The sequence below is a fragment of the Anomaloglossus baeobatrachus genome, chromosome 12, assembly GCF_048569485.1.
Source record: "Anomaloglossus baeobatrachus isolate aAnoBae1 chromosome 12, aAnoBae1.hap1, whole genome shotgun sequence".
NCBI classification, from domain to species: domain Eukaryota; kingdom Metazoa; phylum Chordata; class Amphibia; order Anura; family Aromobatidae; genus Anomaloglossus; species Anomaloglossus baeobatrachus.
The window spans coordinates 88,555,951-88,578,974 of NC_134364.1; the positions used below are offsets into that span (position 1 = coordinate 88,555,951).

General features: G+C 44.9%; 2 protein-coding genes across 4 annotated transcripts in view; one reads left to right on the forward strand and one right to left on the reverse strand.

Annotated features, from left to right (window-relative positions):
• Positions 1-5: 5 nt before the first annotated feature.
• Positions 6-4,739, reverse strand: SLAMF8 (SLAM family member 8). Of its 3 annotated transcripts, none has more exons than XM_075330931.1 (5): positions 4,602-4,739; positions 3,562-3,888; positions 3,161-3,451; positions 1,664-1,789; positions 6-432 (listed from the first exon to the last, which is right to left on the reverse strand). In XM_075330931.1, the coding sequence occupies exons 1-5, from the start codon at positions 4,642-4,644 to the stop codon at positions 293-295; spliced, it is 927 nt and encodes a 308-aa protein (XP_075187046.1). In that variant the 5' UTR covers positions 4,645-4,739; the 3' UTR covers positions 6-292. The 3 variants fall into 3 exon arrangements, with proteins under 3 accessions (XP_075187046.1, XP_075187045.1, XP_075187047.1); XM_075330930.1 differs by having other exon boundaries at positions 3,161-3,454; XM_075330932.1 differs by lacking the exon at positions 1,664-1,789 and having other exon boundaries at positions 3,161-3,454.
• A 958-nt stretch (positions 4,740-5,697) lies between these two features.
• LOC142257921 (NACHT, LRR and PYD domains-containing protein 3-like) overlaps positions 5,698-23,024 on the forward strand; it is a 55,454-nt gene continuing 38,127 nt past the window's right edge. The window contains exon 1 of the mRNA XM_075330211.1: positions 5,698-5,737. The gene's annotated coding sequence lies outside the window, so the exon portion shown is untranslated. The remainder of the gene's footprint in view (positions 5,738-23,024) is intronic.

Sequence of the window (23,024 nt, forward strand, 5' to 3'; positions counted from 1 at the left end):
AAATAGTTATACTTTACTATAAAACACCATCCAATACAACAGTACCATCACTGGAAAAGTCCGCAAACTGTTTCTGAACTATTTAAATGGCAGAATACAGTGTGTGATGCTGTGCGGTTGTCTCAGAAAGTATCACATCTGATAGGCCTGGATACACTGGCTCCGAAGTAGATACAGTATCACAAAATCAGGTTCAGATACACTGGTTCCACTGTGAATATCACATAATAAAATGTAGCTCTCGCCATCAATCAGAGGATTATCGGCAGATCTGTCTCTTTTTGTCTTTATCCTACACTGATGTCTCTCTTTCTAGAATTCTCTCATCACAGTTCTGTAATCTTCTATCTTCCTGTCCTCTCTCCTCTTCATTGTGCTGTGACATGGTCTCTTCGTGAACCTTTTCTTCTATATTGTTTATGTTTTCTTTACCTGTGACAAGATAAAGATAAGACTGTGTTATTACATGTATAAGATGAAAAGAACCTGCCCTTCTAGACCTGATAAAGTCTCAGCTACTGGAGGAGATGAGTGTTCCTCAGAAGGGACCGGTCAGCAGAAGAGGAGCTTTCCCCAGAGAGGCCTGTAAGCAGAAGAGGAGCCTCCCCCAAAAAAGACCTGTAAGCAGAAGAGGAGCCTCCCCAAAAGAGACCTGAGAGCAGAACAGGAGCCTTCCCCAGAGAGCAGAAGAGGAGCCTCCCCCAAAAATGCCCTGTAAGCAGAAGAGGAGCCTCCCCCAAAAGAGACCTTTGAGCAGAAGCAGAACCTTCTATGCAAGACCTGTCAGACCATGAACAGCCTTCCCTGGAGGAGACCTGTTAGCAGACGTTGAGCCATTCCCAGAAGAGACCTGGCAGCAGAAGATGATATTTTCCAAGAAGAGACTTGTAAACATTAGAAAGTCTTCTCCAGAAGAGACCTGTGAGCAGAAGAAGAACCTTCTCTGGAAGAGTTCTGTGAGAAGAACAGCCTTCCTTGAAAGAGACCTGTTAGCAAAAGCAGAGGCTTTCCCAGAAGAGAGCTATCAGCAGAAGAACAACCTTCCCTGGAAGGGATCTGTCAGCAGAAGAAGAGCCTACCATGGGAAAGACCTGTTAGGAGAAGTGAAGCCTTGTCCAGAAGAGATTTGTTAAAAGAGGAGCCTTCCCTGGGAGAAACTTTTCAGCAGAAGGGGAGCCTTCCCCAGAAGATACCTGTTAGCAAAAGAAAGGCCTTCCCTGGGACAGATCTTTAAGCAGAGGAGCCTTTCCTGAAAGAAACCCCTCAGCAGAAGAGGAGCCTTTCCCAAAAGAGACCTGTTAGCAAAAGAGGAGACTGCTCTGGAAAAGACGTGTGAGCAGAAGCTGAGCCTTCTTCACCAGAAGTGATATGTGAGCAGAAGATGAGCATTAGAGACGTGTGAGCAGAAGCTGAGCCTTCACCAGAAGAAATCTATGAGCATTCCCTGGAAGAAAACTGTCAGCAGAGAAAGAACCTTCCTTGGACGAGACCTGTCAGCAGAAGAGAAGCCATTTCCAGAAGAGACCTGTGAGCAGAAGAACAACCTTCCCCACAAGTAATCTAACAGCAGAAGAGAAGACTTAGAAAAGACCTGGATTAGATTATGACTCCGATTTCTGCATATTGATGGGAACACACTTTATTGCACTTTAGAGTTACCTACCAGGGATTCTCTTATTCGAGACTCTGGTCAATATGAAGACTAAGAATATCATGCACACAAATGTAACCAGAAGAAAGATCCCAATAATCAAGAAGACTTTACCACTGGAGGAAGGAGCCACTGGTCCTGTATGGGAGAAAATGGTCTAAGTGAGGTAAAAGAAATATACATGTCCTCAAAGAGGGATCTCCTATAACTTCATAACCCAAATTCACCTCAATATTGCGAAATGCAAAAAAATATTCAACAGTCTGTATTTCACATCAGAACCACTGGTGGACACTTAGGGGCCCTTTGCACACTACGTCATCGCAAGCCGATGCTGCAATGCCGAGCGTGATAGTTCCCGCCCCCGTTGCAGCTGCGATATTTTGTGATAGCTGCTGTATCGAATTTTATCGCTACGGCAGCTTCACATGCACTCACCTGCCTTGCGACGTCGCTCTGGCCAGCGACCCGCCTCCTTCCTAAGGGGGCGGGTCATGTGGCGTCACAGCGACGTCACACGGCAGGCGGCCAATAGAAGCGGAGGGGCGGAGATGAGCGGGACGTAAACATCTTGCCCTCCTCTTTACTTCCGCATTGCAGCCGGGACGCAGGTAGGAGATGTTCCTCGCTCCTGCGACTTCATACACAGCGATGTGTGCTGTGACAGGAACGAGGAACAACATCGTACTGTCGCAGCAGCCAAAATAATGAAAATGACCGACACTACACCGATCATACGATACCGACGCTTTTGCGCTTGGTAATCATAGTTAAAACGATTTACACACTACGATGTCGAGAGCGACGCCGGAAGTGCGTCACTTTCGATTTGACCCCACCAACATCGCACCTGCGATGTCGTAGTGTGCAAAGGGCCCCTTATAGTGACATATAGCATAAACATCTCCTGACATAGTATCAAGATACTCTGTTTTTTGTTACAGCTGGTCATCTCACTTCACCGACATCTCATGATGAGTTGGGATATGTTTGGTTTTAGAAAAAACTAAATGTTTTGGAATATTCCATCTCATGCTGCTCTGTAGGACAGACTCGTATGACACAATGGATTGATCCACAGCAAGAATTAAATTCAGATCCTTTTACCCAAGTGTGGGCATTATCATAATTTCTACACCAATCCCCCTGCCCACCACCTTGTGGGCTGTCAGTGTGAGACGCACAATGCCCTTAGTACTGCAGATATGTGGACATAACACAGGATGGACAGGCAATGAACAGATTAATGCCTACTAGAAAGTGAGAGGAAATTCCAGCACCTATAGTGCTGGCAGAATGCAGCCGAAGAGGGACTGTCAACGCAAAAAAATATTGATCGAAAGTTCCAAAATATGAGATTCGGAATAATTGCTATGCGTTATGTTATTTGCACCAAAAGCAGTTTTTTAAAATGATCTGGAGGATGAGATCAACAAAACCTTCCTCATACATTATTGGCTACAATCACAAGTACGTTTTAAGCTTTACTATGATAAAAGCTGACATTACCCTGTATTATGAAACAAGGAGTCCATGGCGCTATGATTGTTTCCTCTTGGCTGACCAGGTTCGTTGCGATACATGTGAAGGAAACCTCTTGGTCACTTGGAGTCAGGATAATATTCAGAAGGCGACTGTCATCATGTAATGTATAGCTTCTGTTGAGTGGTTGACCTTGTCCGGTGTCCGTCATCCATCTGTATGTTACATTGCTTCCTGTGGAAGTATTACAGGCCAAAAACACAGAACAACCCATGGTTCCTCTGGAAGTGTACACCTGGACCTCCGGCTTCACCACCACTTCTAGGAGAAACAACATGGACTTTTAGGCTTGGGATTACATACTGTAGATGTCAATGTCATTCCAACAGACAAAATTTATGACCAGAACATGTAACTTGATCACTCACCATAGACTGTAAGGTGGAACCGATGAAGTCTCATGTGTCCTTTGGTGTCCACCATTTGGCAGGTGAATAAGCCGGTATCCTTGAGCTCTAGATTTTCTATAACCAAAGTAAAGTTGTGAAGAAGCTGAACCCTTCTGTAAAAACATGACTGATATGTCGTGTCGACAGATCCTCTGGAAAATGAAGCCACCAAGTGGTCTGTTGGGGACAAGTGTCTCCAGAAGACATCCCTGGTGTTGAATTGTGGGGGTACAATGGCTGGCAGATGTACGGCTCCTCCTCTTTGTCCAATTATTTGGGTAACTGTTTCCATTCTACAAAAGGTGCCTGTATAAAAAAACAAAGCTGTAATAGCTCTAACTACAACGTAAAAAATTCTGGGATTCAAAAAGAAAATAGAAATACACCAGATTGTAATTTCAAAAACTCTCAAAAGAAATCAGGAGTGTCCATTTATTTATAGCCTCCATGAATATAGGTGCACCGCATGTATATTTAGGCATGTCTTACATGATACCAAACAACATAATACCTGCGTAATAAATAAGTAGAGTCACTCCTTTTATCAACCCAGATAAGTCCCACCTCGCAGCAAGTCTTGGCTTTGGTGGGTTTTCATGAGCCTCACCTATTCCCACCCTAATTCTAACACATAAAGCCCAATAGAGATTTACTAATAAGGGTGCTCCTCAATTTTGGTGTATGATCTCGAAAAGGGCACAGCTCTATAAGAATGGGTATGACTTAGGCTCAGCTTAAAATGTTGGGATGTGGGGTGACAATAACATTCAGCAATAGCAACAACAACAACAACAACTATTTCCCTCTCTCAAATGGGGCTTGCTCAATGTTTTAAGGAAGTTAGATGTTAGTTGTAGATCCCTTACGGAGCCAAAAAGACTATAGCACATAGTCCATAGATATTTCATAACTTCTCAGCGGAGTTTCTAACTCTATTCAGCTGTTCTCTGCTCTCGGCCAACTTGTAATATGACTCCTAAGTTCCCTTAAACGAGTATCTAACCCTCCGTTTCACTTACCGGTTTGCAAAATCAAAACCAGTGTCAGCAGTGACCGGTCCATCCTCGTGGTCAGAGATGTGCGGAGTGTGGCCAGATCTGGGGCTTCATGGCTACTGCCTCTCCCTCTCGACTGTCCGGTACTTTCAATATCTTCACAGAAATCCCCTATGATTACAGGAGAAGCGAGAAGACGGCGATTCCCAGCTTCCCCCAGCTTTCCCCCCCTAACTCATGACCAGCAGATAGGTCAGAGCTTAATAGGGGAACTCCACTTGTGGTTATTGACTCAGGTCCAAAAATGTACAAAAAAAACCAACGTATTTTACTTAAAGAAGACCTCTCATATATAAGACTGATAATAATGTATTTTCTACTCCGTCTGTAGTACTAAAGGTTAGTCACGTGATATGCATGAAGGTAAAGGGTTACCGGCGCCTTTCACTTTTGCAGTCTGTGCACACGCCCTGTTTTTATAGAACATGTGGCTTATCACTTTTGGGTGTCCATGATACCGGACCAAGCGTCTGACAGGCTTTGGAGAACTGCAGTAAAAAGAAAGTAACCACCACAGATAGAAAACCTGCTAAAGGTTTAGTTATTCACTGAGGTGCAGTACCAGATACAGCCACACAATAAAGAGAGGCGCTATATCTGCAATAAAATTACAATGGCCACTTCTCCCTGATAACTATGAATGTACCAGGGGGTCCGAACCTTAATAATCACACATCAGTGACAGCTCTGAAGTATAGGCTATCAATGAAGGTTACCTTGACGTACATGCAGCACAGTGGTTGGGCAGCTCTGTTTTCAGCCATACAAGCAGACTGGTCTACTGACATGAGTGTCCCTTTAACAAGTCAGAGTTGGGCTGGGGGCTTGTTATTCCCATATAACTTGTTTGGCAGCACAGTGAGGAATTGTGCAGATTGTGAGCGTGAAACCTGAGGCGGGGATCAGAAATGATTAACCCCTACACAGGCTGAGCTGTAGATAAGAGAAGGGAATGTCATATGATATCTACATACAAAGGTGGATACAGCCACTAAGGAGCAAAGGCTGAAAACAGGAAAGGTTCTAGACAGCCCTGAGAAAAGACTGCACCAAAGATGTACGCCACACAAAGAGGCACAGATGTAAAAGAGAGTATATAGGTAAAGTGAGGAAGGCTGTGTGTGTGTATATATGCATGTGCAGAGGGTCAGACCGGTCAGTCATCGGCAGAGGGGCGGGGCCTGCAGTGGACTAGTCAGCAGAGATACATAGTCTCCAGACGACTTATGTATGTATGTCTTCTGGAATAAAATGTACATGACTGCACTGTCTGAAAAAGTGGAGGGGTTTCCTTCTGAGTCGGTAGGTAAGGCTAATGAATATGAATGTGCTATATAAGTCTGTGTGTTTATATATACCGTAAATATATGTATTTATACATCTATAGGTGTATATATATATATATATATATATATATATGTGTGTATCAATGTCTGCGTGTACATATAAATGCATATATATTCATATATATATATATATAGATATATATGTATATATATGTATATGTGTGTGTGTGTGTATATATATATATATATATATATGTATATATATATATATATTGTGACGTATCAACCGGCTGTATTACAAAGGGCCGGTATGTTTTGCAGAAGCATGGGTGCTCTGCAATGTGAAGTTGGCTGGGACCTGTGGTTCCACAGGATTGCATTACATGCAGAGCCATGGAAGGGTGTGTGATGCTGATTACACACTCCTTACCACCTGTGGGTGTGGCTCCAGGGGTTAAAGCAATCCTGTCTCTGAACGTAGGTGGAGTGTGTTTAGGGCAGTCTAGATAGAGACTAGCTCCAGACGTCCAGTGTGTGTGCTGGAAACAAGTGAGAGCAGAGCCAGGAGCTCTGGGTATATCAGCCTGTGTGGAGGCTGAACACAAGGCTCTGAAATTGAGTCTGAGGTGAGTGCAGCCAGGCCAGGGCTGTAGGGCCGAATCTCTCCAGGAGGAGAGACAGACAGGGGTCTGCAGAGGGCCCTGGGTGCTGGAAGGAACCTTGGCTAGAGCTGTACGCTGGCAGGAGCCAGAGAGAGGGGAAGTTGCTAAAACGTCCATTATGGACTTATTGTTTATGTTTGAGGACAGTTTATGCTGAGTGTTTTTAAATAAACTGCCGGAATTTCTATGAAGAGACTGTGTATGCGTGTTGCTTAAGCTACCTCACACCGCTGCAAGCGAGTGGAACCCCCACGTTGCAGGGCGCAACGTTACAATATATACGTGTGTATAAACAGTGGCAAACATCACTGGTGCAAGGTACAGTTAGGTCCAGAAATATTTGGACAGTGACACAATTTTCGCGAGTTGGGCTCTGCATGCCACCACATTGGATTTGAAATGAAACCTCTACAACAGAATTCAAGTGCAGATTGTAACGTTTAATTTGAAGGTTTGAACAAAAATATCTGATAGAAATTGTAGGAATTGTACACATTTCTTTACAAACACGCCACATTTTAGGAGGTCAAAAGTAATTGGACAAATAAACCAAACCCAAACAAAATATTTTTATTTTCAATATTTTGTTGCGAATCCTTTGGAGTTAATCACTGCCTTAAGTCTGGAACCCATGGACATCACCAAACACTGGGTTTCCTCCTTCTTAATGCTTTGCCAGGCCTTTACAGCCGCAGCCTTCAGGTCTTGCTTGTTTGTGGGTCTTTCCGTCTTAAGTCTGGATTTGAGCAAGTGAAATGCATGCTCAATTGGGTTAAGATCTGGTGATTGACTTGGCCATTGCAGAATGTTCCACTTTTTTGCACTCATGAACTCCTGGGTAGCTTTGTCTGTATGCTTGGGGTCATTGTCCATCTGTACTATGAAGCGCCGTCCGATCAACTTTGCGGCATTTGGCTGAATCTGGGCTGAAAGTATATCCCGGTACACTTCAGAATTCATCCGGCTACTCTTGTCTGCTGTTATGTCATCAATAAACACAAGTGACCCAGTGCCATTGAAAGCCATGCATGCCCATGCCATCACGTTGCCTCCACCATGTGTTACAGAGGATGTGGTGTGCCTTGGATCATGCGCCGTTCCCTTTCTTCTCCAAACTTTTTTCTTCCCATCATTCTGGTACAGGTTGATCTTTGTCTCATCTGTCCATAGAATACTTTTCCAGAACTGAGCTGGCTTCATGAGGTGTTTTTCAGCAAATTTAACTCTGGCCTGTCTATTTTTGGAATTGATGAATGGTTTGCATCTAGATGTGAACCCTTTGTATTTACTTTCATGGAGTCTTCTCTTTACTGTTGACTTAGAGACAGATACACCTACTTCACTGAGAGTGTTCTGGACTTCAGTTGTTGTTGTGAACGGGTTCTTCTTCACCAAAGAAAGTATGCGGCGATCATCCACCACTGTTGTCATCCGTGGACGCCCAGGCCTTTTTGAGTTCCCAAGCTCGCCAGTCAATTCCTTTTTTCTCAGAATGTACCCGACTGTTGATTTTGCTACTCCAAGCATGTCTGCTATCTCTCTGATGGATTTTTTCTTTTTTTTCAGCCTCAGGATGTTCTGCTTCACCTCAATAGAGAGTTCCTTAGACCGCATGTTGTCTGGTCACAGCAACAGCTTCCAAATGCAAAACCACACACCTGTAATCAACCCCAGACCTTTTAACTACTTCATTGATTACAGGTTAACGAGGGAGACGCCTTCAGAGTTAATTGCAGCCCTTAGAGTCCCTTGTCCAATTACTTTTGGTCCCTTGAAAAAGAGGAGGCTATGCATTACAGAGCTATGATTCCTAAACCCTTTCTCCGATTTGGATGTGAAAACTCTCATATTGCAGCTGGGAGTGTGCACTTTCAGCCCATATTATATATATAATTGTATTTCTGAACATGTTTTTGTAAACAGCTAAAATAATAAAACTTGTATCACTGTCCAAATATTTCTGGACCTAACTGTATATATATATATATATATATATATATATATACATATGTGTGTATTTGAATATGCATATATAGTATATGTACCGTATGCATGTTTATATACATATATGTGAGCACTATATGGCTGTATACGTACAATATGTGTATATACAGTATATATGTATGTATGTGTGTGTATGTACCCTATATTTGTATACATGTACAGAGGGTGAAATAAGTATTGAACACATCAACAATTTTCTAAGTAAATATATTTCTAAAGGTGCTATTGACATGAAATTGCCACCAGATGTCGATAACAACCCATCCAGTCAACACAGGCAAAGAAATCAAACTATAGATATCCATAAATTTAGTGATGTGTAATAATGAGAAGTGACACAGAGAAAAGTATTGAACACGCTTACTGAAATTTATTTAATACTTCATTTAAAAGCCTTTGTTGGTGATGAAGCTTCCAGACGCCTCCTGTTTAGAGACATAGTCGTCTGCATTGTTCAGGTGGGATTTTGTATCATTACACCTGCACACTTCCCTGTTGGTGTTTTACCTTTTGGTCTCCAAACATGGTGTGTATTATGGCCTCCAAAGAGTTTAGATTTGGCCTCATCTGACCAGACTATATTCTCCCAGTATTTCACAGACTTGTCTAGATATTGTTGGGCAAACTTTAAACACTCTTGAACCTGCTTTTGTGCAATAATGGAGTCTTGCGTGATGAGTGTGAATACAGGCCATGGCGGTTGAGTGCGTTACCTTTCTTTGAAACAATTGTCCCTGCTGATTCCAGGTCTTTCTGAGGCTCTCCACAGGTGGTCATTGGTCCTTGGACAACTCTTCTGATTCTTTTCAGACTTCTGTCTGAAATCTTGCTGGAAGCACCTGGTCATAGCTGGTTTATGGTGAAATTATGTTCTTTCCACTGCTGGATCATGGCCCCAACAGTGCTCATTGGAACCTTTGCTGGTTTAGAAATTCTTCTGTAACCAATGCAATCAGTATGTTTTGCAACAATAAGGTAGCAAATGTCTTGAGATAGCTCACTGGTTTTACCCATAATGAAATGTTTCTTGTGTGGCACATTGGTAATGAGACAGCTTTCTATAGGCTATCAGTTGAACCAGCTGATATTAGTTTTCACTAAGTGGCAGGATTGGTTTCTAATTAGTTTTCAGCTAACTTGATGAATTTTCCAAGGCTTTTTGCACCTCTCTTTCTTAATGTGTTCAATGCTTTTTCCCTGGGTCATTTCTCACTATTACACATAATTTCTGGATGTCTATGGTTTGATTTATTTGTGTGGATTGGATAGTTGTTAACGACAACTAGTGAGAAATTCATGTCAATGGTATCTTTATAAATATATTTACTTAGAAAATCGTTGACGTGTTCAAAACTTATTCCACCCTCTGTATATTTAATTATATGTATTACAACTACGACATGGAAACTAAAATATGCCCACAATTCACAGTTTAGAAATATATATATATATATATTAGTACAGACCAAAAGTTTGGACACACCTTCTCATTCAGAGAGTTTTCTTTATTTTCATGACTCTAAAATTTGTAGATTCACATTGAAGACATCAAAACTATGAATGAAAACATGTGGAATGAAATACTTAAAAAAGTGTGATACAACTGAAAATATGTCTTATATTCTAGGTTCTTCAAAGTAGCCACCTTTTGCTTTGATTACTGCTTTGCACACTCTTGGCATTCTCTTGATGAGCTTCAAGATGTAGTCACCGGAAATGGTTTTCCAACAGTCTTGAAGGAGTCCCAGAGATGCTTAGCACTTATTGGCCCTTTTGCCTTCACTCTGCGGTCCAGCTCACCCCAAACCATCTCGATTAGGTTCAGGTCTGGTGAATGTGGAGGCCAGGTCATCTGGCGTAGCACCCCATTACTCTCCTTCTTAGTCAAATAGCCCTTACACAGCCTGGAGGTGTGTTTGGGGTCATTGTCCTGTTGAAAAATAAATGATTGTCCAACTAAACGCAAACCGGATGGAATAGCATGCAAGATGCTGTGGTAGCCATACTGGTTCTGTATGCCTTCATTGTTGAATAAATCCCCAACAGTGTCACCAGCAAAGCACCCCCACACCGTCACACCTCCTCCACCATGCTTCACGGTGGGAACCAGCCATGTAGAGTCCATCCGTTCACCTTTTCTACAAAGACACGGTGGTTGGATCCAAAGATCTCAAATTTGGACTCATCAGACCAACGCACAGATTTCCACTGGTCTAATGTCCATTCCTCGTGTTCTTTATCCCAAACAAGTCTCTTCTGCTTGTTGCCTGTCCTTAGCAGTGGTTTCCTAGCAGCTATTTTACCATGAAGACCTGCTGCACAAAGTCTCCTCTTAATAGTTGTTCTAGAGATGAGGTGTGTCCAAACTTTTGGTATGTACTGTGCGTGTGTGTGTGTGTGTATATATATATATATATATATATATATATATATATATATATATATATATATATATATATATATTTATAGTTGAAACCAGAAGTTTACATACACAATCTAAAAGGACACATCTGCAGGTTTTTCTCACTATCTGACATGAAATAAGAATAAACCTTTCCTGTTTTAGGTCAATTAGGAACCAAAATTAGTTATATTTGTAAATGCCAGAATAATGAGAGAGAATGTTTTAAGGCATTTTTATTATTTTCTGCAAACTCAAAAGCTTACATACACGAAGAGTACTTTGCCTTTAAACAATGTGGGACAGCCCATATGATGATGTCATGTCTTTGGGAGCTTATGATGTATTTTAATGCACACCTGTATTTTAATTATAAACCTGTGGATGTATTTTAATGCACACCTGAAACACACTGCTTCTTTGTGTAGTATCATGGGATAGTCAAAAGAAATCAGCTAAGATCTCAGGAAGAGAATTGTGGACTAGCTCAAATCTGGTTCATCCTTAGATACAATTTCCAGATACCTGAAGTTGCCTCGTTCATCTGTACAAGCAATTATATGCAAGTACAAACAACATGGGAATGTCCAACCATGATACCGCTCAAGAAGGAGACGGGTTCTGTGTACCAGAGATGCTTTAGTCAGACATGTGCATATCAACCTAAGAACAATACTGATGCAACATCCCAAGACATCAGCCAGGAACTTAAAGCTTGGGCAGAAATGGGTCTTCCAAATGGACAATGACCCGAAGCATACTGCAAAACCAGTTACAAAGTGGCTTAAGGATAACAAAGTCAATGTTTTGGAGTGGCCATCACAAAACCCTGATCTCAATCCCACTTGAAATATATGGGCAAAACTGAAAAGGCCAGTGTGAGCAAGGCGACCTACAAACATGGCTCAGTTACACCAGTTCTGTCAGGAGGAATGGGCCCTAATTCCTACCAACTATTGTGAGAGGTTTGTGGAAGGATATCCAAGCTGTTCTACCCAAGTCGTACAGTTTAAAGACAATGGTACCAAATACTTATGCAATGGATGTAAACTTTTGATTTTGCAGAAAGTAATAAAAATGCCTGAAAACATTCTCTCTCTCATTATTCTGGCATTTGGCAGATATAAATAGTTTTGGTTCCTAATTGACCTAAAAGAGGAAAGGTTTATTCTGATTTCATGTCAGATAGTGAGAAAAGCCTGCACATGTGTTTTTATAGAGAGCGGAGGGAAACTGAGGGTTTCAACTGTGTATATGAAATGTATACAGTATATATATATATATATATAATATATATATATATATATATTTTTTTATATATATATATATATATATATATATATATATATTAGTTTATACAATGTATATAACATTAAGAAGTATTAGTCCACTTTAAAAACATAAACACTTTCTTGAAGACGCCCTGTAAATAGTTAACCAGAAGGCACGTCTGTCCCTCGTGCTATTCCTGGGATTGACAATCTCTGTACTTTCACTTTCAGAGATTTCGGGAAGAAACGTCAAGGTAAATTCTCTGTATTTATGTCGGTATAACTCTCTAATTCTTTTAAACGGCTGAAATATCATCCGACATTTGCCATATAAAACATGACTGTCCTCACGTGGGGAGCAAAAATCTTGACATTATTGCTGTTTCCTTGATGTGAAGCGGAGAGGCTTTCTGGGAAAAGGTGGGGGCTAAACAGATATGGGCATACTCAGGCCCTGATTGGGAGATTCTGGGAGGATTGGGGTCATGAGAGGGAAATTTGTTGGATTTGAGACTTTCCTGGATGGATTTAGGTCCAGATTGAGGCATTCTTTGGGAAATTTGGGTTTTCATTGGGACTTTCATGGGAGTATTGTTGTCCCAACTTGAAAGGTTTAAGTACTGAGATAATACTGAGCATTGGAACATTTCTGGATGGATTGTTGTTGTGATCGGGACATTCCTGTAAGAAGTGAGGTCCTCATTTGGGACAGATTTTTAAGAATTAGGAACACACCTGAGTAGGTATGAGGTCAGAATCAGGACATTCCTTTTAGGAATGGGGTATTGATTGGGACTTTTTTTGAAGTTTTGGACATTCATGGTTGGATTGGTGTCCAAATTGGTAGTTGTATGGGAGGATTGGGGTCTGGATTGGGACATTCTTAGGAGGATTGTCATTCTAATTTGGACATTTTTTGGAGGAATTAAATTGCGATTCTGGAAATCTGTAAAGGACTGGAGTCCATATCGGGACTATCTTAGGATCCTGAATGGGACATCTTTGTGAGGATCTGGAAATTCCTGGGTGTGCTGCATGGATTTACAGTGGACAGATAGCTCCACAAACACAGACCTCTTACAGGAGTGTGTCACCACATTTTTAGCCTCCAGCAACAGGAATTCCCATAGTCCATGTTCTATTTTTGAAACACAAATACATTTGCTTGCTTTGTATATATCTTATTTCTGGGTGGAGAAAAAAACCAAAATTATCAGCTCACCAAGAGTCTCTTGAATGTCCAAACATCTGCTATGTTGATCTAAACAAATTGCAGGTGCACGGAGATTCGTGGCTGGCTTCCACGTGAAGTAGACAAAGAAAAGTGTTTGTCCAGCACCAATATGGATAAATCTCAAATGTATTGAACAATTTTTTTAAAACATCATAAAACACAGGACACCTGACGCTTTTCGGATGTCAGTTTTTAGTCGTAGGTACTGCATTGACATACCTTTCAAATATTTTATATACCCTACAGCGGATATAACCTAAGCCTCAGGTGAATTAACTAAACATTAATGAGAAGCAAGGGCAGGCTAAAAGCTTAACCCCTTAACCTCTGGAAAAGAACTGTGCCTCAATAGGAATAAGTACAGTACAGACCAAAAGTCTGGACACACCAAAACTATGGATTAACACATGTGGAATGAAATACTTAACAAAAAAGTGTGAAACAACTGAAAATAGGTCTTATATTCTAGGTTCTTCAAAGTAGCCACTAGAGTTGAGCGATGTTCGAGGTTCGCCAATTTCATGTTCGAGTGATTTTTGGGGGTCCTCGAGATCGAACTCGAACGCGAGCTGTTTGCTAAAAGCTCGACATTTTGAGTTACGTTCGAGAACGGTTCGATCACCAAAAAGCCTAGCTAGTTACTAGCTGGCTTTTCACTGTAATAGTGTGAGTCACTGTGATTCACGCTATTATCAAATTTCAGCGTATAGTGTGCGGGGTGGACGCGGTTTAGATCTGTGGTGCACTGCTGAGAGAATGTCGATCGCCATTTTTTTTTTTTCCTAAGTGCGCGTGCAGTGGGGCGGGCCAGGATGTCAGCCAATCACAGACACACACAGCTAAGTGCATTTTTGCCAGACAAGCAAGGGCATGTGTCATAGGCTGTGAATGTTACATGTCCTTACCTTATAAAATACGGCCATTTCCCCTGTCGCCGCCATTATCTCCTTTGTGCGTGTGGGTGACAGTCAACGCTCACGCTGCTGCCGCCAATCCTGCTGTGTGTGCTATAGACATAGTGCAAGCTACACAGCGATCTAGGGATTAGGGACTGCTGGTTATTTCAGCCCTTTTCAGGCTGATTTCCAGGTGTTCATAGCCATAGCTGCTAGGCAGGTCCGTGCAAACGCTGTGTACAGCTTTAGATAACAGCGTCTGTGTACCTCAGCTCAGGGAATCCCTTGCTGCATTTCATCATTAGGAGGGATAGAAAGCGAGGCTTCCTTTCCTGTCCTGTACCCACAGAAGCCGGGCACTGTACCCACCTGCCCACTTTTGCCACGCAATTTTATTTTCCCAAAGAGCTGACACTTTTTCTGCCATCCTAAAAGTGTCTGGAATAGTAACTTAGTTTTCCTTTCCTGTCCTGGTACCCACAGAATCCGGGCACTGTACCCACCTGCCCACTTTTGCCACGCAATTTTATTTTCCCAAAGAGCTGACACTTTTTCTGCCATCCTAAAAGTGTCTGGAATATTAAGTTACTGTTCCTTTCCTGTCCACTGACCCACAGAACACGGGCACTGTACCCACCTGCCCATTTTTTGCCAGGCTATTTTATTTTCAAACTGTGCTGCCACTGTTACGGGCATACAAAAATTGTCTGTGATATTCAGTGTTGGTTCTTCAGCTGTCAATAAAGCTAGACCACCTCTGCATTGTACACACCTGGCCATTTTTTTGCCAGGCTATTTTATTTGCTCATAGAGCTGACACTTTTTCTGCCATCCTAAAAGTGTCTGGAATACTTATTGCTGTTCCTTTCCTGCCAAGCAAGGTACAACACATGTGCATTCTACACTCCTCTCCATTTCTGCTACGCAATTATTAAATACAGGTAGTCCTGCCAATCTGTGACGAAAGTGCAGGCGTGGATATAATGTTGCCTTCATCCAATGGTGGTTCTCTCGATGTCTGTCAGAGCTCAACAATACCATCTGTTTCCACTTCCAAAACAACTGACAACCTGCCAATCACACTCCCGCTTACGGGTAAAGGGGTGGAAGTTCAGCGTGAAAAACCATGTGTGACTGCTGTCCACAAAGTCACAGAGGATAAAGAGTACACAGATGCACGTGATGGGGCAGGCGGTGGTTGCACAGCCCCGATAGCCCGCATTGTAGTACAGTGAAATTCCCATTGCGACTTATGCTTCATTTAAAGTCGTGTACAAGGTGGGCTCCCCAGTATACAGCAAAACCACGCAACAGGAAAAGGACTCTAGGCAGTTGGGTTGATTAGTGATTGCTTAACTTTCCCAAAACAAACAATAAGAACCATGCATAAAACTGAAAGAATAGAACAATCTATTCAGTTGCCTACTACCTGGTAATCCCTCTGCGTAGCAGGAGTAATTGTGTGTTTGTGTGCTAACACGACTTACCAGTGGCGCATCACAAGAGCTTACAACTTATCTACCTAAACATAGACAAAACCCATTACCCCCGTGAATACCCTTGTTAGCTGAAGCCTCACAGATAAGCCAGTTGATAACAGTGTGAATGTAAACCACACAGCTCAGCAACACAGTCATGGAAATCTTGTAAAGCAACAATCAATGCAAACATGTGTCACTGTCCCTCTATGATTTAAACTGTATGTGACAATTTGACAGTGCAGAGGCAGCAAGTCTTAAGGTACTGTCACACATAACGAGATCGCTAGCGAGATCGCAGCTGAGTCACCGTTTTGGTGACGCAGTTGCGATCCCGTTAGCGAGCTCGTTATGTGTGACACTTACCAGCGATCAGGCCCCTGCTGTGAGATCTCTAGTCGTTGCAGAATGGTCCAGGCCATTTTCTTCAAAGGCGATGTCCTGCTGGGCAGGACACATCGCTGTGTTTGACACTGTGTAACAGGATCACAGTGACTGCTGAGATCGTTATACAGGTCGCTACTGCGATCTGTATTGTTCTGCATCGCTGGTAAGATCTCACTGTGTGACATCTCACCTGCGACCTCCCAGCGACTTATCTGCGATCCCTATCAGGTCGCATCGTTTTTGGGATCGCTGGTAAGTCGTTATGTGTGAAGGTACCTTTATTGTCTATATAGTTGGCCTAACCAGAACAGATATGTGTTTTGCTAATAAAACAAAGTGTTGCGTGCACGCATTACTGTCTGGGCCCAGCCTACCGTACCCGGGTACTGTGGTGTCCAGTTGCCATAAATACAGACTTTACGCTCCGCTCACGGTAAACAGTATAGACAGCACCGGAAGAATGTCGGTCTGTGGCACAGGATGCTGCTCACAGGCGTTACGGTCCTCCTCACCAAACTCCAACACGACTCCCCTCACAATTGACCAAAGTGTTTCCGCGGTGGCTCCTTGCTGTAACACACACCTTTAGCTTTTCCTTCTGTTCATAGACAGCATCTCCAAGTCCACAGCCGAAGACCGTTTTGATATTGCTTTAGTGACCAAACAGACAAAGGTAGATGCAAAAAAACAGCAGCCCCTTTTGTGTAGTCTGCAACAATGCATGCAATGAACGGCAAATAAGCATGTTGCATTGACAGTGGATAAAGCTGAGCAATACACCCTCACGCTATCAATTCATATCCATTTGACACTTCATGGACAAAGTACTCAAAGTTGTGAATTTGTGCCTTCTACTTAGAGATTGTTGACAAATCTTACAGATTACATGACTTGGGTGATCCTTTGCAATGTCAAAAAGCCCCAGGCTAGGCAAGGCTTAGAGCCTATGCGATCTGCAGAGCCACCACGACTTCTGCTCAGAGGCAGAGTTGTGGGCGAGGATTCAGTTGTTGACGGGCTTCCAGTACTTTGCCTCTGTCCGGGAAGACGCAACGTAACCTCGTCGTCAGTAGCATCCTCCTCCACCTCCTCTGCTGACCTCATCAACTGGGTGACTTTGGTTTGACAGTAAGTGGGGTCTCCAAACTCATCATCACCCTGTGTGTTTTCATTCCCCTCGTCCTGAGTCCTCCGAGACAACCTCTTTCTGCCCTGACCGAATAGTAAAGTTGTTCCAATCAGGTATCTGAGTCTCCTCATCATGTTCCCCATTGTCTCCACCAGGAGGATTTAGTGTTTGGGAATGAGTGTGTACATTATGCTCAGCACCTTCTTCATCTGGGCCTGGATCTGACTCACAAAGCTTCTGGGCATCTGTGCAGATCATTTCCCCTGTCTGCTGCAACTCGCTGCCTCAACACGTCAGATTATCTGCTACAACCGCAAGCTTCAAACGGAAACTGAAAACTCATCTGTTCAGAAATGACTATAACCTCCAATGACCCCACCACCGTGTGTAGCTGCCGCCCAACCTACACCCCACCTACTGTCTCCTGCCCAAAATCCTTTACTATGTAATCCCGCAAGGGCAGGGCCCTCTTTCCTCTGTAACAGTCTGTCTGTTGTTACTTGAATATGTATTCTGTATGTAACCCCCTTCTCATGTACAGCATCAGAGAATCAATGGTGCTCTATAAATAATGAATAATAATAATAACTTCCTTGTCTGTACTCACTGCAGCTTTGGAGCAGACCTCTGATTCCTAGGCTATAGTGTGACTGAACAGCTCTGCAGACTCAACCATCTCTGTTACCCCATACTCAGCAGGGCTGGTGGAAACTTGAGAGCTGTTAGGAAGCAAGTGCGATTGGGTTGACACCACAGAGGAATGTAGTATTTGGGATATTGAACTTGAGGTGGAGGAGAGGCCTCTTTATGGAGCACTTGAGATCCATTGAAGCAGATGCTGTTTTGGTGCCTCATCTACATTTGTTAGCGATGGTCTTGTCCATGAAAAAAGGGATCATATCAGATTATCCATGGGAAGAAGTACACCTGTTCTTTTGGCTGGTATTTGTTGTTAAGAATCGGTGCCGCCGTAAACGCAAGCAGCCTGCTGCGGTTCCAGTTGCGCCCTGGCATCAGCTGCCATTTTGGGCCGTGCCTCGGGTCGTCCAGCTGGCTGCTTTCTTCTCCACGTTTAAGTGTGGATAGGCGGGTAGTGCGCATGCGTGTGCCGATTTACCACAGCCGCAGCCGAAGTCCAGTGTTTTGCCTAGTGAGTATGCTCAGCCTGACTGTGCCATTCCTGAGGCTAAGTCCTCAGTGCGGGTTACAGCGCATGTGTGGCACCCTGGACAAGCCAGGGGCCACAGAGAACAACACCAACACACCCCACACTCCCTGTCAGGCACACCGAAGGCAGACTAAAACCCTTGTTGCCTCCCTCCAGGGGCTGATGTCCACACCAGGGGGTGGGCCAGGCGGTTGGTGGGCGGGGCCACAGTCCTGGAGGTGGGAAAACGAACAGTTTAGTTTTGGAGGTGAAAGTGGAAGGGAGGAAAGTAGTAGTGGAGCAACTATCTGACAGCGTCCGGGTGTGTGGCCCGGGCGGTACAGCAAGGTTGGCAGACGGTGGTGACCGTCTGCAGGAGTGGCCTATCGGAGTTTACCGTAAGGACCGTGGACGTGCGGTGGCCCGGCGGTACCGGACCGGTACGCCAAGAGAAGTCAGCACCATCTGGCAGGGGCTTATGGACCCCGGCAAGGCTAGGAGTCGCCGTGAATTTGACAAATCCATCAGCGAAGGGAAACTCCTGGGTTTCCCAGCAGCCAAGTTTCGACAGAAGGCAACAGTCCAACCATGAGAGGGAAATACAGCCACCGCCAAGGCTAGCGTTCCCACAGGCCCAGAGCCTGCGGGCAAAAGGGGCTCCTGCAGCCCATATCCAAGCTGGGGAGCGGGTTACCGGTGGGAACCCATTGGAACCATTTACCGTACATAGGTGCAAAGAAAGGCAGTCAACATCAACCTGCCGGGAGAAACAACACCGCAGCCGTCTGTGGGACTTGTCCATCCAGCCATGTGTTTTACCGAGAACTGTGTCCTCATCATTGGCTGAGTCAGTACCACTGTGCCGTGCGGCACAGCGCTGCCCCCGCGACCCTGCACCTCACCAGGCCCCGTAACCCACCTGCCATCCATCCCTACCCCATCACTAAGCCCCGGGACAACCAACCCCCCTACCCACGGAGGGGAGAACTAACAACAAAGCTGCTCCCTGTCACCGCTCCCGGGATCCCCGTCTAGAGCAGCGGTGGTGTCACCAATATCACCACAACCGTGGGTGGCATCACGGACAATCACCAAATCCCCCACCATCCAATCAATCTCCCTTTTCACTCACGGGCGAGGAACGCCGCTCGAGTCCCCGGGATCCGGCCCACCGCTCGAGCCACCACCGAGCAGTAGCGGCAGCCGCAGCAGCAGCGGCCGGACCCGAGCAGTGGGAGAGCGCAGCGTCCCATCCTCCGCCCGCGACACATGCTCCCACACTTAGTGCGAAAAGCCTCTTTGCACAGATACTTGGACTCCGTGCCGTGTCTAAGTCCTGTGTTGTGCCTAGACAGCATGCTGAGCTGATAGTCTTTTTTCTGACACTGTTGTTCATGCTACTGAGCATGCTCAGCCACTTAGTGCATCAGAGGCTAGGTCCGGTAATGAACTCTTTGGCCCTGCCCCTGACGTGGCAGGCCCATATAGACCACAGGGCATCAGGTGTCTTGATTATGTGGCCAGGCCACTCCGGACTGGCTTGCAGAGGCCCGCCCCTATGACTTGTCACCTCATTATTGTTGGTCAGACGATGACTGGTTTGGGTCGTGGCTGCCATGAGGTCATCTTTGAAGTTGCGGTTCTGAATAGGCCGCTGGTTATGCCACTGATGACGTGTCACTCTGCTTTTGTCTCCAGGAGGTGCATTGTGGTCCACCCTTGGTTGTGGCGGACCCAGGTTATAAAAGGGTCTGGAGTCAACAAGGAGGTGTGCAGTCTTCTATTATGCTCAGAAAGAGCACACATCCATGTGTTGAACCCATTGCGGCTTTAGGCCAGAGGTAGGCAGGGATAGGGCATTGGTGCAGGCCGCCACCACAGTTGGTAACGCAGAATGGTTAAGACCAGCTCCTGTCCTACCAGTCCTGCTAGTGCAGCCCAGTGGCATTAACTGGGCTGCTGCTGCTGATGCACCTGCTGTCCACAGGTGTGGCCCCTACGCACACGGACAGCGTACCCAATGGCCCCTGTGTTGTTAACAGGGAGTTCCTGGGCTGGGTGTGTGTGTGGACCCTGTGACACTAACAGAGATCCCAGTCTTCAGATCCGAGTGTCGTCTAACTCGGTTCAGGCTACTATTAGTTTCAGAGCCACCCAGCTCTGTATCCTCCGCCTAACCTTCGAGTTGCCAACATCTCCTTTTCCATCTGGGAGCATGGTGGACACCGACTGGCGATTAAGATATATACCTTTCTCTTTATTTTCTTCTTTATTTTTTTATATAGCGGTAACATAGTATATACCACCTTATCCAAATATGCCAGTCCCCTCGTAACAGATGGTGTTTCTTCAGCAAATGTTACTGTTGCTTAACCACCAAACCCACAGACAAAAACTTTTTTTCCCCTTTCCAACACACCTGTTCCCCTTTCCACCAGCATCTGTCCTTTTTCAACTCATTTTGTATATGACCAAATTTGCAACTATGCAGGGACACCCTAGTCAACGCCGTCTCAGCACAGAAGCCAGCCCTCGGTCCCTCAAATGTGGACAAGTAAAAGACCATTTCCTCCTAGCCATGACAAAGCATTGAGATTCACTCTGTGCAGCACTGGTGTTTAGAGGAAAAGCAGATCGAAGATTGCGTACCACCTTCTGAAGATACTCCTGTACACGTGCGTCCCTTTCTATGGCAGGACTTATTTCGACAAATTTTGTCTTGTACCGGGGATCTAACAGTGTGGCAACCCACTAGTCAGCATTACTTCGAATTCGGACAATCAGAGGGTCATGTTGTAGGTAGTGCAGCAAGAAGGCACTCATGTCTCTTGTGCATCCAAGAGGACCAAGTCCTTGCTGTGTTGGTGGCGGAGAGGTGAGAATCATGCCTCATTCCTCTGCACTCTCCCCCCAACCTAGCACAACCGAAATGTGAGCAAGCTCTCCCTCATCTGCTGAGTCTTCCATGCCCATCGCCAGTTCGTCCTCCATTTCTTCATGGGTTTCTGCACCTTCCTCAACAGTTTTGCTGATACTATGCGTCCTTCTTAATCCCTCTCCCCCACCGTCCCATGCCTGCCGCCTTGGTGCTGCTGACTATCTGGACCTTGTAGATCTTGTTATCCCTTCTGCATATGACTGCTCCTGTACTTCCTCCCCTTCCTCTTGTCCCACCGCCTGACTCCGAATAATGTTAAGAGTGTGCTCCAGCATGTAGATGACCGGAATTGTCATGCTGATAATGGCATCACCAGTGCTAAACATCTTCGTCGACATTTGTAAACTGCGAAGAAGGGTGCATAGGTCCTTGATCTGACACCACTACAGCACCGTGATCTGCACTACCTCTGGATCTAGTTAGCCCAGGGTATACGTCATATTGCAGCAGGGCTCGGTGGTGCTGCCACAGACGCTGCAACATGTGCTGATTCAAATTCCTGCGTATCGGCACATCACATTTCAGGCGGTGAAATGCCAGAACGAAAGACTTCTGTAGCGATGCAAGTTGTTGAGCTGCTGGGTGTGAACGGTGGAAGTGAGCACATAGCGAGCGTGGCCGCCGCAGAAGCCCATGTAGGCCGGGATGGTGGTTTAAAAATTGCTGGAAAACCAGGTTCAACACGTGAGCCATACAAGGCACGTGTGTCACATTGCCACGGCGAAGGGCCGCAACCATGTTTGCATCATTGTCGCACCCGGCCTTCCCTGGCTGCTGGTTGAGTGGAGACAACCATTGATGAAACTCGGTCTCACTCTCCAGAGCTTACCGTCCACAAATCCTTAGCGGTGTGACCCACATTTCCCATACAATTCAAAGTAAAGAGTCGACCGCCTGATGCCGTTGAGCTCTGCTGCCACCATAGTAAGGAGGTGTGCGGGATTCCTTGTGCACAGTTACAATGCCGGTGGACTTACAATACAACTTTTGAGCGGAGGTTGAGGACCTAGACGAGGTTGAGGAGGCAGAAGCAGTGGAGGAATTTCTACATACAGAGGAAGGATTGACACACAACTCGTGGGGACGTAAAGACTTGTACAGAAGACCCTTCTCCATCTCTCACCATAGTTACCCAGTGCCCAGTCAGCGACATATAACGCCCCTGTCCATGCTTACCGGTCCAAGTATCTGTGTTTAAATGCACCCTGTCACACACAGAGTTTCTCAAGGAAGCGGTGATGTTGTGTGCGACATGCTGGTGTAGCGCGGGCACGGCTTTGTTGGAGAAGGAGTGGCGACTGGGCATCGGCTCTTGGGGCACTGCGATGGGTATAAGGTCTCGAAAATCCTCTGTGTAAAAAGGGTGGAAAGACAGCATTTCTGTAGCCAACAGCTTGCAGATGCTGAAAGTCAACCTCTTAGGCATGTCATGCCCTTCTAAAATAATGTAAAACACAGCAAGGGGACTCCAACCACAGTCTCCCTCGTTTCCAAAAATTGGGCCACACACACACACACACACACACACACACACGCACACACACACCACTTGAC

Bases quoted from the DNA above. Each gene is read 5' to 3' on its own strand.
- SLAMF8 (XM_075330930.1), bottom strand. From the start codon at position 4,644: ATGGACCGGTCACTGCTGACACTGGTTTTGATTTTGCAAACCG. The intron at 1,790-3,160 runs GTAATGTCAGCT...TCTCCCATACAG, and splicing joins TCCTTGTTTCATAATACAGG to GACCAGTGGCTCCTTCCTCC. The intron at 433-1,663 runs GTAGGTAACTCT...ATCTTGTCACAG, and splicing joins CTCGAATAAGAGAATCCCTG to GTAAAGAAAACATAAACAAT.